This window comes from Cololabis saira, chromosome 3, assembly GCF_033807715.1.
Source record: "Cololabis saira isolate AMF1-May2022 chromosome 3, fColSai1.1, whole genome shotgun sequence".
NCBI lineage: Eukaryota > Metazoa > Chordata > Actinopteri > Beloniformes > Belonidae > Cololabis > Cololabis saira.
In genome coordinates, this window is record NC_084589.1 from 21,351,999 (window position 1) to 21,364,724 (window position 12,726).

Sequence of the window (12,726 nt, forward strand, 5' to 3'; positions counted from 1 at the left end):
TGACTGCACAGGACTCAACCGTCACCCTTTACCCTGGACCAGATCTATGAAGGGAAGTCTTTCCCAGGCTGGTGAGCAGGGCATTCCTGGAAAGACTCAAAAAAACTGTTTATGCTGCTTTTTTTTTTTTTTTTTTTAATTACAATTGTGTAAACCTGAAGTTTTTACGTCATTTCGAATTCATACGTTTGTTCCTTGGATATTTGTGACCTATTCCTGAAACATGTGACATTGTCATTCTCTCCAGCTTTAACCTGGTTACGCAATCGATAGCCTTGAAATTATTTATATCCTCACAAAAAGTTGTTGTAAACTAAGAGAATTATTTATTTTTTCTATTTTTAAGATTTTGAAAATTTGGGATATAAAACTGTAACTGAGTGTCTTGCAGTATATTTTCAGGTGTCAGCTGCGGACAAAAATCCACATGAAACATCACAGACTGACCAGTGTTACAGACCACATCCGTTCTGAACTATACGTCTGCTCACAGAAGCAAAATGAGAGCAAAGGAACATTTGTATGCAGCCCTTTTGAACCTCTAAACTTGCTCAGTAATTGTGGGTGACATTCTGACCCAGCCTTCCCCTAAATACAGCTGCAGCTGGCGGAGCAACGCATAGACTTCTCACCTGTACATCTGCAAAGTGATATTTTCATGTATGGGTCGACTTAGAAATAAGAACTAGTTTATTTAAATGCAAAACTATACGTTTCACCCTCTGTAGGACTGCATTACCTACAAAATCTGCACTTCTGCAGCTGATAAAATGTCATAATGACGCTGACAATTGAAGGACAAGGTGCAAATAACTAAATAGCCTGCTAATTTTTGGCTGACAGAAAGGTCTAATTTGTAAATGTTCATATGACATACAGCTACCAAGGAAAATCCGACCTTTGCATCCACCTTTTCATGCTGGATGGTTTGTTTCACAGAATTCTCTCGTGAACCTCACAAGAATCCAGCTGCTTCATGAAGTAAAAGACACTGTCCCATGGTATTTGTAGTACAAATGTTCTGCTCACTTGGACAAAAATAAGAACCAATTCAAAAGATAACTTTTAAAATCAACTTAAAACAGTTGAATTGACACAGAAGACTTAACCTTACATGCAGTTTCTAACACTACTGAACTGTAACAGAAACATCAGCTCAGGGTTGTAATGGATAGGCTGAGCTGGGGGTGGTGTTGTGGGAGGGTGCAAGTCCACAGGAGGTGGCATGTCCTCAGCATTTCCACATAGTGTCAACTGGACTGAGCGGCTGTAGCCAAAACCAACACATCCCATCTACCAGCCCGGCCAGAGGGAAATAACACAGCAAAGGTGACGAATGCTGGCAAACGCAGCCGGGACTCTGCACCATTGGAGAGGACGGGTCACACACGTTTACTGCTTTCATCTGCACTCAGGGAAAAGCTGTTAAACACACTCCAGTTTTACTTCACTTGAAGTCATGCTCTTTCAGTTCAGTTTTGGACATCTCCCACAGAAAGGTAACTACTAAACACTCGTTGGAAGACGGTGACTGTCAATGCATCAGCATTTATAATGTACATGATGTAAATGAAGTCATGAGGTATCATTTAGCTCCTCCTTACTTCCTGACATTGGTGCATCACAGCAGGTCTGGGTTGAGTCAAAGATAGAAAGTTAACACAACCACACTGCCAAGACTCATGCGACCAAATACATACATGGACGTGTTTACGAACAAAGAAGCACATCCACAACATTCCATATTATTTGTATCTGATTAGGTATAAAAAATCCTCAGGTGTGGAAAGTAAGCTCATCTCGTGTTTTTGTTTTCATTCCCTGAAAAGGAAGGACTCTACAACATCCCATCAAGACACTGCGAGAGAATGTTTCCAACTTTATTAAAAGTCTGTTATACATTAATTGTAATATTAATTTAGTTAAAAGAACAAAGCTTTATGGCATGCAATGACATACTTCCCATCATTTAAGGAAAGATGAATGATCACGTCAATGTTTGTGATACATCTCTTCTGAAATGCAAGACTACAAAAAAAAGGCACTTAATATTGTAATGAAATATGACATGAAATTACAAAGGCAATTCAGAATAAACCCACAGAAGGATCAAATGTACAACAGTTAAGGGAAGAAAAAAATTAAATTATTGCAACATTATTAAATCCTTACTTCAAAAGGATTTTAGAATCACGGGGGTGCCAGATGAAATGTGGACGGAAAAGAAGAAGAAGAAAAAAAAAAAACACAAATGAACATTTTCTGGATTGTACATAAACTGTTTCTTTACATGTGCAACATATTCTTATCTGATCTTCTTTTTCCTAGATATAATAAAACGGAGGTACTACATAATGCATTGGTACCGTACCACCATCTCTCAAATTACTATCAAAGTCAATACTATGTAACACCAATTCTTCATTTTAACAATCATTACTGACTTGTACAGTACATTTAAAAATCCCTTTTCTCCTTAAGTCACTCTGCAAAGAAGTAGTGTCATTTATAAAAAAAAAAAAAAATAGGTAAGCGTGGCGTTCTTGGCATCACACGTGGAACGTTGTACCTGCACACTGCATGAAGCTGATCTGCGGATCAAACTGCTACACAGGTGATTTCTGTTGCCCGTGGCTCTCCGAATCTGAACACATGGAAAAGCTTAGCACCGGGTGTAAACCGTCTTAAATTAGAGCAGACCAGGAAGAGCTAAGATTAGACAAGCTTTCTGTTAGGATTCTCTGGCTCAAGATGCAATGACGTGGTTATGCATACAGTCCAGCAGCACCAGGGAAACCCTGTTATGATCTTTAGGGCGTGCCTTATTGGTCTTATCTAGCCACAAACACTCATCACTCTGGGGCTCCTGAGCAGGGCAACCCCTGTCGCCCCCCCCCGCCGTCAGGGAGTCCTGCTAATCAGGGCTAATCCAGACCTGACTGATATGGGGGGGTCAGATGAGAAAGGCCTTTAAAGGGGAATCTGTTAATGAAACGTCTGAGGTACTGAGAAACTGTCTCATTGGTGAATCTTGAGGAGAACCTAGTAAATAACATTGAGTAAAAGGAGCTTGTAGAATAACGCAGCAGAAGATAGTAAGGTAGCCTGTAAGTGTGAGTCAGTGGCAAATAAAATAAATCTTTATGGCTCAAGCCATTGACATACAGGCTAAAAGAATCAGCAAAAATGTTCAGAGCACTGTAATGGTTTTTACAGGCAGTAAACCAGCTAAGTGCAATAAAACACCTCCAAAACAAAAAAAGGACAGGCAAAATACGAAAAAGGAATAAAAAGAAACTGAAGTCTTAATGCTAAACTTTCCAGAACAGACCGTACCATCCTTCATATACAAAAGGCAATTAAAAACAAAAAAAAAACAATGAAATACAACCATAAGAAATGGAGCTCTCAGTTGAAATCCCTGTCAGGGAAGATGAGAGGAGCGATGAGGGTCCAGAGGTAGAGCCCCAAACCCAGCCAGCTGGAGCACATCTTCACCCACACTGCCGGCATACTGCTCTGCATGGCCTTGGTGGTGGTGTCTGGTCTGGAGGGAAGTGGAAAATTCACTTAACAGCAACTCGGCTTATAACAGGCTCTGACATTCATGAAAACTAAGCCACACGAACAGCTTAAACCAAGAATTTAACTAGAAATTCAATCTGTGCTCTGAGATTGAAGACATTTCAAGTGAAGTAGTGCGCCCTCTGGTGGCTGAAATGAAGACAGCGCAACAACCACTAAAAACTGCAAGTCTCTAATCTTTGGGCCGTAACATATGCATGAGTGACGCTTGATTCCTCTTTGTTTACAGCTTAAAATCCCATCACCAGTAAAACAGGTTATTTTAGTTTCATATAAGTACAGTAGATGAGTATTTACAGTATTTGTTTATGGCTGAAATTGCCACACAGGCCCAGTGTTGTCAGTTGGTCGCTGAGGAACTCCACTGCAGCTGTGCTTCGCTCACAGGCAGATGAATGGAGGTAATTCACATGAGGCAAAGGCTCAACTTTCACTTCCTCATCAGGATTTTCCCTGTCTGTCACAAGTCCAATTGTTTGAAATATGGACACACGTCTGAATGTTCAGAATACTTACTTGTACCAGTTGGTGAGGGTCATCATGATGTACAGGGAGGCCAGGCAGAGGTGGAAGTGGAAAAAGGAGTAGCTGTAATTGACCTTCTCTTCCTCGTTGTCAACAGCCCTGCGTACACCGTCCTCTCCCACCACACCCTCTCCTCCTGAGCCCATGCCCTCCTCTGTCTGCATCAGCTTGTTCACTTGGGCGTTGCTAGATGAACGAATACTGGGGAAAAAAACAAAAGAAGGGCAGTTAAAGATAAGTAAGAATGGTACAAAACAATAACAGTTCCTTTGATTTGACTTACCTGGCATAGAGAGTGCAGAAGAGGAAGATGATCAAACCAACAACACCCTGAGCATCCCACCACTGCACCTGCTCTGGGACGCCGTCACCAGGTGACTGGGCAGTGGTGACGTTTGAGACCAGGCTCAACAGGCTGGGGTTACACTTCCGGTCTACAAGATGAAGTATTACAACACAGAACATGCTAAATTAATAATGTTACACACAATACGGACGCTTTTGAAAACAATACAGACCTGTAGCATGAGCCTGTTTGCACATCTTTTTTATCCCCCTCCCTTTAAGCGGTAAACTAATGTAAGATAACTAACAATCAGGTGATTCAGATTCGTTTTCATTTTGGAGTTACACAATTAAGATGGAGCAACGGTGAGTGAGCAGGACAGAGACAGAAGGAGAGTAGAAGAAGGAGGAGCATCTGAGGGCTGTGAATATTGTTTCCCTTCATCGCTTCACACTCTGTGAGATTGGCTTTTCTCCTGTTCCCTCTGAAAACAACTAAGATGAACATTAACAGGGATTGGGAATAGCAGTAACAAGCCTGCAGCCACATTGGAAAAGATATGCAGTGCAAAACAGGCTCAACGCAGCAACTAACGAGACTCACTAATACTTCATGTTTCTTGCCAGACATCAGTTTTTCTTCCCACGGTGAGATGGCAGATAAACAAATCTCTCTTATTCTGGATTAATAGTCAAAATACTCAAATTGTTTTTTTTTTCATTCATCAAAACAGTTTAAAATTTAAGAACTTTAAAAACCTCTATTGATCTTCTTTATATATTGTTTTGTTTGTTATGTTTTAAGAAAAATTAGTACCGTAATTGGTATTACAGAGAATCGTTAAGGCCATTTCTATGTGGGTTGTTGAAATTTCTTGTCAGCGTTACATGTAAACGGCTCTAAAATGTCAACACATTTAACCCAGTCAGACCAGTTTTAAACAGTCCGTCTGCACGCATGTATAGTGTATGTGAAAAGTGTAACCACCCTTATGAAATTGCAGGTTTTTAAAATGATATCAAGTCTGACTTGTTATATCTTTGTTATAATATTCCAACAATCAGAACAGTAACAAATATTTATGTACTTTGAATATTCTAAATAAATGAAAACCTTCAACAGCTTGATGGCACAAATCTGAGAAACTAACATTCTTTTGAAGGGTTTTGCCTTTATTACAGAATCAAGTCTTTGTGAATAAGTATCTGGAATCTTGTCCCACTCTTTTGTGCAAAAAAGTTTCTTCAAATTGTGAGAGGATCTCCTGTGTACAACATTTTTTAGGTCATTTGAGAGATTTTTGATTGTATTTACATTGAGATTAACGATAACTATCTGATCACATTAAATCAGTATTCATTATTCTTCTCATCCAGTATTATTATTCATTAGTATATATTGCTTCTGGTTTTAGGATTGTATGTACAGTACAATCTTTTGTCTCCCTATGTGCCTTATATTGCACAATATTATCTATGTAATACTTAACTGACATTTTATTTTTATTGAATGTCCATTGTGTGTGTTTGTGTATAACTGAGTTTGTGCTTAACACCTTTTAGCCCAAAACAAGTTTTATTCAGGACACTAAAGTTTATCTCATCTCATCTAAATATTTCTTATTCCCTCTGAATTTTTTTTTGTGGGATTGTTCAACTTAAAGATGTAACAAGTCTTGACATGTGTGTTGTTATTTCTATCTCTATATTTTAAAAAGCCTGTAACTTTGTAAGGGTGTGTATACTTTTAATTTTTACCGTGTGTACCTCATGTGTCTTGAAAATAATGGTGTAGGCATTATATCAGCCTGAAATTAGGTATATATGTATATCAGTGAGACATGGGTGTGAATGGGTTAAAGACACTAAGAATGTCCACTGTTGTCATCTATTTGGGAAAGGTAGATCACACAAAAGCATAAGAAACACTAATATAACAACCTATTTGTTCCTGCATTACATCTAATAAAACTCACCTTTATGCTCAAAAATCTGCAGCAGATTAACAGCAAATTGATATAGTGAAAGAAAATAGTGTATTTAATCTCATTTAATCTCAACACCAAAAATGATAGAGGAGGTATGAAATGAGAAATCAGGTGACTCACTTGGATTGTTGGTCATGGCAGACCATGTGACGTACATCGTGTAGAGGGAGATCAGCGACGCCTGGAGGAGACCGGAGTGAGGCTGAACTTCCTGCCATCAACAGGAACAACACAGAGACTTAACTGGCCAGGCTACAACAGCAAATGGTTTACTGACTGCACTTAACTGATTTGTCAACTGTCAGTAAACAAAATTTTTTTTTTTTTTTTTTTTTATATTTTAATTAAAAACATTTTTTTTAAAGTTACATAGAAGTTTTGATAATCAGAATTTTTTTTTACTGATAAAAACTTAGCTAGTTTAACAAGTTCCCATTTACAGTAACACATACAAAGTTGTTTCTCAAGTTATATAGCTAATATAGATTTTTCTGTGAATGATTTCTCTCAACACCGTACCTGTATCTTTGGTAAGATGGAGACAACAGAGATGATGATGCAGAAGATGAGGTTGAGGCTGATGAAGACTTTGTGCTCCGTGCAATCGTCCAGCTGGGTGTAGTAAATATAGAAAAGCACCACAGCAGTGAAAGCAAGGGCGTAGTAGATGACTGTGAAAGACAGCAGCCCTGAAATGTACAAGAACATGTGACAACATTAATGGCATGTAATGCACGTAATTAAAGAAGAAAAAGATGTCAGAAGCTGATACGGTTGAAAAAATCCACAATTCAGAAAATCAAATCTGAGTTACTCAATGAAATTCAACATCCCACCGACCCAGAGTCAAGGTTACTCCACCTAAACTTGCTTCCTCCAATCCATGTTATTTCCAGTATATAAAGTATTGAAGGCATGCATGGGCTTCATATCAAATCTGTCATTATGAAAACACTTTACCTGCATACCAGCATTTGTTGTCACTTTCTTCAGCATTTCCTACCCAGACCTTGTTCCAGGAGTGAGCAAAGTCGATGAGGAGAATAAGCTGGATCAAGATGAAAATAAAGGAGCCCACCATTCCAAAGTAAAACCACACTGTCAAGGGAAAAGAAACGAGTCAGAAGCTTCCTTTTACCAGTTTTACCTGTGTGTGTGTGTGTGTGTGTGTGTGTGTGTGTGTGTGTGTGTGTGTGTGTGTGTACACACATACAGATGTAAGAGTTGGGATTTGTCAGCACCAAGAACAATAACTATAAAAAGATGGTTGGAAATATTATTTCAATTCTGGTGGATAAGGGGTCCAGCAAGAACAGATAATGGGCAAAACAAGTACTTGACTAATAAAGGTGTTTGCCACTTTTGACTATTTTTTACGAGCCATTTGATGGTGAAAGAAGCAGATATTGCCCTGTGGAAACAGTCTCTGCTGTAAAAGAAGACGTTTTGAATTCAGGTGATTTTACACCAAAAATGAATAATAATGCATCATATTACTTGAGATACTCAGCCAAGCAGCCCAACCCCTGGGGATGGGATTTCTTAAAGTTCTCTCTTAAGTTCTTTACTGGTGATGATTACCAGGACATCATCAAACTCAAACTCTTAACAACATATACAAACATTTTTCCTCAAAAGAGCATAGCCCCGGAAACAGAGTGGTAGATTTTGTCAGCCATTATTCACTCATTATTTTTATGGTTATTGTTCTTGATGTGGCCTGCCCTTTGCTGACAATAAAACAAAAACAAATCTGCATTAGGATCTTGGCAATATCACATTGTACCACGGTACACTGGGTGACTTATGCATGTGAACCACCATAGTTTGACCACTATACTTCAATGTTTTTAATGTTAAGGTGGATGATGCTCCAGACCACAAAACTGAGAAAGAAATTAAGAAGTCCATCTCTATGACCTCTGCGATCACCTGCGGGGCACCCTGGATATGAATCACAGATTTCATCACTATGCAATATTACGTTTTCGGTTATCTGAATGAAAATTCAATGTTTGCCAATATCACAAAAACTGCCACGATACAATTTTAACTTGATGCATGAATCATCAATGGCTCGATAGATCATTACGCCACGACAGACTGTTGGTCACATTCATTTTAATAATTTCAGGTTTGTTGCCATCAAATTATCAATAATCGCTAACAACATTTTGCGTCCAGTTAATCAGCTTCTAGACAGGATAAAAATAAAGTTTTTTTTAGTTTTTTACTGTGGTAATTAACAAAATGGACACATACACAAATAATAATAATAATAAAGTTGGTTACTTATTTTTTTCTGTGTGTGTGTGTTTGTTTAATATGTCTGCTATTCTATAATTTCAGTGTGCTTAAGCTCGGAAGGAAATCCTTTTTTTTTTTTCATCAGTTCTAATGTCTGTTATTACCATTTTTAATAAAAGATTTACTCAAAACAATCTTAAAACTCTGAGTAAGTGGTTTTTATGAGGTTGGCCACAGCCCAATTTAAGAGCCGTTTGCTTTTGATTTTGATCCAGACCTTGGATTATTGAATAATTTATTTTTTTATTTGGTAGAGGTATGAGGTTTTATGAGGAATAGAATAGTATAGTTTCCCTGGCTGGAGGCAGAATAAAATGCCAAACCAATACAACAAAGAGAAGAGATAACGTACATATCAGCTGTAAAAGAGACAAGTTTTCCTGCAGTCTAGGCTGGAAGCAGATGTGTAAATGCCAAAAATCGTTCCAACATTGTCCTCATGTTAAAATTAACTTTAGCTGACATCTGTGCTGACAAACTTTTCACTTGGTCTGAAACTGTAGCAATATAGGCACTTATACCACTTGCAAGATGGGGAAAAATATCTGGAAATGTGAGTACGAGGAAGGCATGTTTTACAAATGTATTCTTTTAAGCAACCCCACTCCTGACTGTGTCCATTTATTAAATACAGCACTTATTTGTATCCATCTGAGTTTTGTATCTAAATAATCTCTTCTCTTTCAAATGAAAATAGTAGTGTGCAGCCTTTTTTTGGTTCATGGCTTAACATCTTGGGGGCACTGCCTCTTAAATAAGTGTGTTATGATGTGCATTGCCAAGATCTGCAGCGGCTTTATCTAACCCAACAGTGTTGTTAGTACCAGTATGAAATGTTCCATCAGGGATGAAAAAAGCTCCCACTGTAATCCCAACCAGGATCAGAAACTTAAAGAACCAGAACCTGTAAATATGAACATTCACAAATGCACCATTAGTACAGAAGACAGAAGTAGGATTTACAAACTAGCCACCATCCTTGACCCTCTATCTGCAAAAATAAATAGAAATCCCAACAGAACCCTTACCCATTTTGAAGAGCTGCACGTGGATCTTTGCTGTTACGAACATTTATCATTATAGCAAAGAACAGGAAGAAGAAGCAGGTCATGGCAAAGCACATACGATACACAGACTTGTAGCCAACAATCACATCACAGTTAACCTGGTTTTCAATACCAGGTATCGTGGATCCTCCCTGGCAAAATCCTGGGATCTATCAATGAAAATAAAATCAGATAAAAAAAACTTTATAATCAAACTAATCAAACCGGTATCCACCAGTAAGAATGTTTTAGAATTCCTCAAAATGAACTTTATAAAGAGCTTTACTTTAAATACCTTCAGCCTTTAAACATATTATTTAATAACCAAATATAATGGATAAGGCACATGGAAAAATATAGCACATTCAACACAAACTGCGCTTGAAGTTTTAGTAATCTTTTCAGTATACAATATAACGATAGCAGTGAGGAAAGTGATCTGACTTTGCGGAGCTGCGCCTCCATCCCAGGAAGGATCATGATGACAGACACCATGGTCCCCAGCAGCAGGAAGAAGGAGAAGACCAGCCGGGTGACGGTGGAGTTGTTGGAGGAAGGACAGCAGCCACACAAAAGACATGGAGCTGAGCCACACAGACAGGAGGCCTGGGGAAAGAGGGGACAGGCAGGGCTAAATACATGCCTCATAAGAAGAAATACACCATTGTTTCAGCTGTGTGCCTAAACAAAATGAAGGTGATATGGGAGTCCACACAACTCTGAGTTAATAAATGATTAACGTGATGACTAATTTGCCTATTTGAAATGGCTGAACAAACGATGCATTATTTGCAATTTCATCAGCGTGGGGTTGTTAAATTATGAGGACCGATGGCACATTATTTTGATATTAATTTCAAATGTCAAAAAAAGTGTCTAGGGTTGCCAACTCCCTGTAAAATAAATAAGGCAGGATCGGCAGGACTGGCCGACCCGATTGCTTTCACCCTTCCTGGCGTGGTGAATTTTTTTAGCCCCTTTTTTTTGTGAGTGAAACAATTTTTTAACTATTTGACTCGAAGCTGAATTGAATTAGATTCATATTTTTGAATGTCATGAACACATGGAAAACAAATTATTATTCAGCAATTCACTTTAATAAAAAAATAACAAAATGAACTGAATAAAATAAGTATCTTTCGTAAACAGAAACCTGTCCTGCTTAACTTAAAATTGTATAAATGAATACAAAACAATAGAAAGAAAGCAGAACATCCATTCTGTAATAGTGCACATTTTTAGTGCAATAACAAAAGTGCAAACAGAAAGTCTGTAGAAAACTTGTAAACATATTTGTGCCTCAAAGGCCATGACTGTAGACTACAGTTGTAGTAAAACAGAAAAAAATAACTATGAACTTCAACAGCTCAATGCCATTTTATGACTATTTTTTGACTCTCACAGTAATACGGGACAAAGTGCATACCTTTTCAGCTCAATAAGGGACACGTACTTTAGTTTATAAATACGGGACAATTCTGCTTTTCAAGGGAGGGTTAATGTCAACACTACAAGTGTCTAACGTTGCTCATTTCTGACCTTTTCTCGGCCATTACTTATTTATGGTGCTGACTAATCTCCTTCCTAAACCAACTCATGCACTCACGAATGCGTACTTTTGCTAGGGTCTGGTCTTACTCTGGTAAACAGTTGTAAACAGGTTTTAAGTGATTCTCCTGTCAGATAGTTATCGTTTAACCAACACTGAAGGTTAGCAGAAACATCCTCATGCTAGTTCTGCCTCACGGCGAGAAAACAGCCTATAAAAGCTTTCGTTATAGACAAGATGATCCCGATAATATCGTGAAATACTTACGCAGCTGGCCAAAGAGCACAGGGCCATACAAGCCCCCATGTTTACGTTGTACGGGTGAAATGCCTGGCTTGCTTTATCCGCACGCCCTCCTCACACCAACCACCACAAACAACCACACACTTCCCTGGAGGGAGGAAGCTGCTCCACAGGTTTTCACAATAAAAGCCGTCGAAGTCAACGGAAGTTGGCCGTCAAGCTTGATGTGCAAGTGAAGGTGGTGTGACACAGTAACTGCAGAGGTGTCAAAAGTATTCACATTCATTACTCAGGTAGAAGTATAGATACTAGAGTTTATAAATACTCCTGTAGAAGTTGAAGTATCAACTCAAGTTTTTTACTCAAGTAAAAGTATAAAAGTACTGGTTTCAAAACTACTTAAAGTATAAAAGTAAAAGTAATGTAAGGGGGGAAAAAGCCATTAAGGACAAAAGCCATTGAAAATGAATGCATCTTAGTATAATGCAAATATATTAAAGAACCATATATGTGTGCTATTGAGCATTAACATGTGTTTCAGAGAGCAGAAGATATGATGACTAGTTGCCTATAAGTATTGTAATGGTGCAAAAAGTCAAACTTCAGAGGCATGTTATCATTTATCCTAACCTTTATTGGAATGTACATCCAAGTTTAGTTGCAGGAATCTGAGGACAACGGATGTAAGAACAAAACTGGACAAGAACATAAATGTGCCACAATCACAACCAAATTCACTCTATCCGGATGGCGCAATTCAACTGGATAGTTTTTTTTTAAAGGCCGAAATGAAATAGAATAACGAGGCTGTTTTTAAAATGTAAGGAGTAAAAAGTACAGATAATTGTGTAAAAATGTAAGGAGTAAAAGTAAAAAGTCGTCTGAAAAATAATTACTCCATTGAAGTATAGATAACATACATTTCTACTTAAGTAAGGTAACGAAGTATTTGTACTTCGTTACTTGACACCTCAACTGTGAGAAAAATAAACATGTTTTGATAAAACTACTTGTGAATGTTGGAATCAAAGAGAGCAGTGCACATTTGTGTGGCAGCCTTGGCAGCTGAGCAGATGACAGACACTGTTTCAAAAGACTGTTTCAAAAGACTATTTAAAAGTCCCAATAAATTCAAAGAGGCATTATAAGCATTTTTCTTTGCACAGATAAAATAAATCAAGACCTAAATAATTTTAGT

General features: G+C 38.0%; 1 protein-coding gene across 1 annotated transcript; it reads right to left on the reverse strand.

Moving 5' to 3' along the window:
- Positions 1-1,859: 1,859 nt before the first annotated feature.
- On the reverse strand, positions 1,860-11,672 carry LOC133427945 (serine incorporator 2-like). Its single transcript, XM_061716510.1, has 10 exons — positions 11,553-11,672; positions 10,181-10,342; positions 9,719-9,906; positions 9,515-9,594; positions 7,344-7,481; positions 6,903-7,072; positions 6,504-6,594; positions 4,394-4,544; positions 4,102-4,311; positions 1,860-3,547 (listed from the first exon to the last, which is right to left on the reverse strand). The coding sequence occupies exons 1-10, from the start codon at positions 11,589-11,591 to the stop codon at positions 3,409-3,411; spliced, it is 1,368 nt and encodes a 455-aa protein (XP_061572494.1). The 5' UTR covers positions 11,592-11,672; the 3' UTR covers positions 1,860-3,408.
- Positions 11,673-12,726: the final 1,054 nt, after the last annotated feature.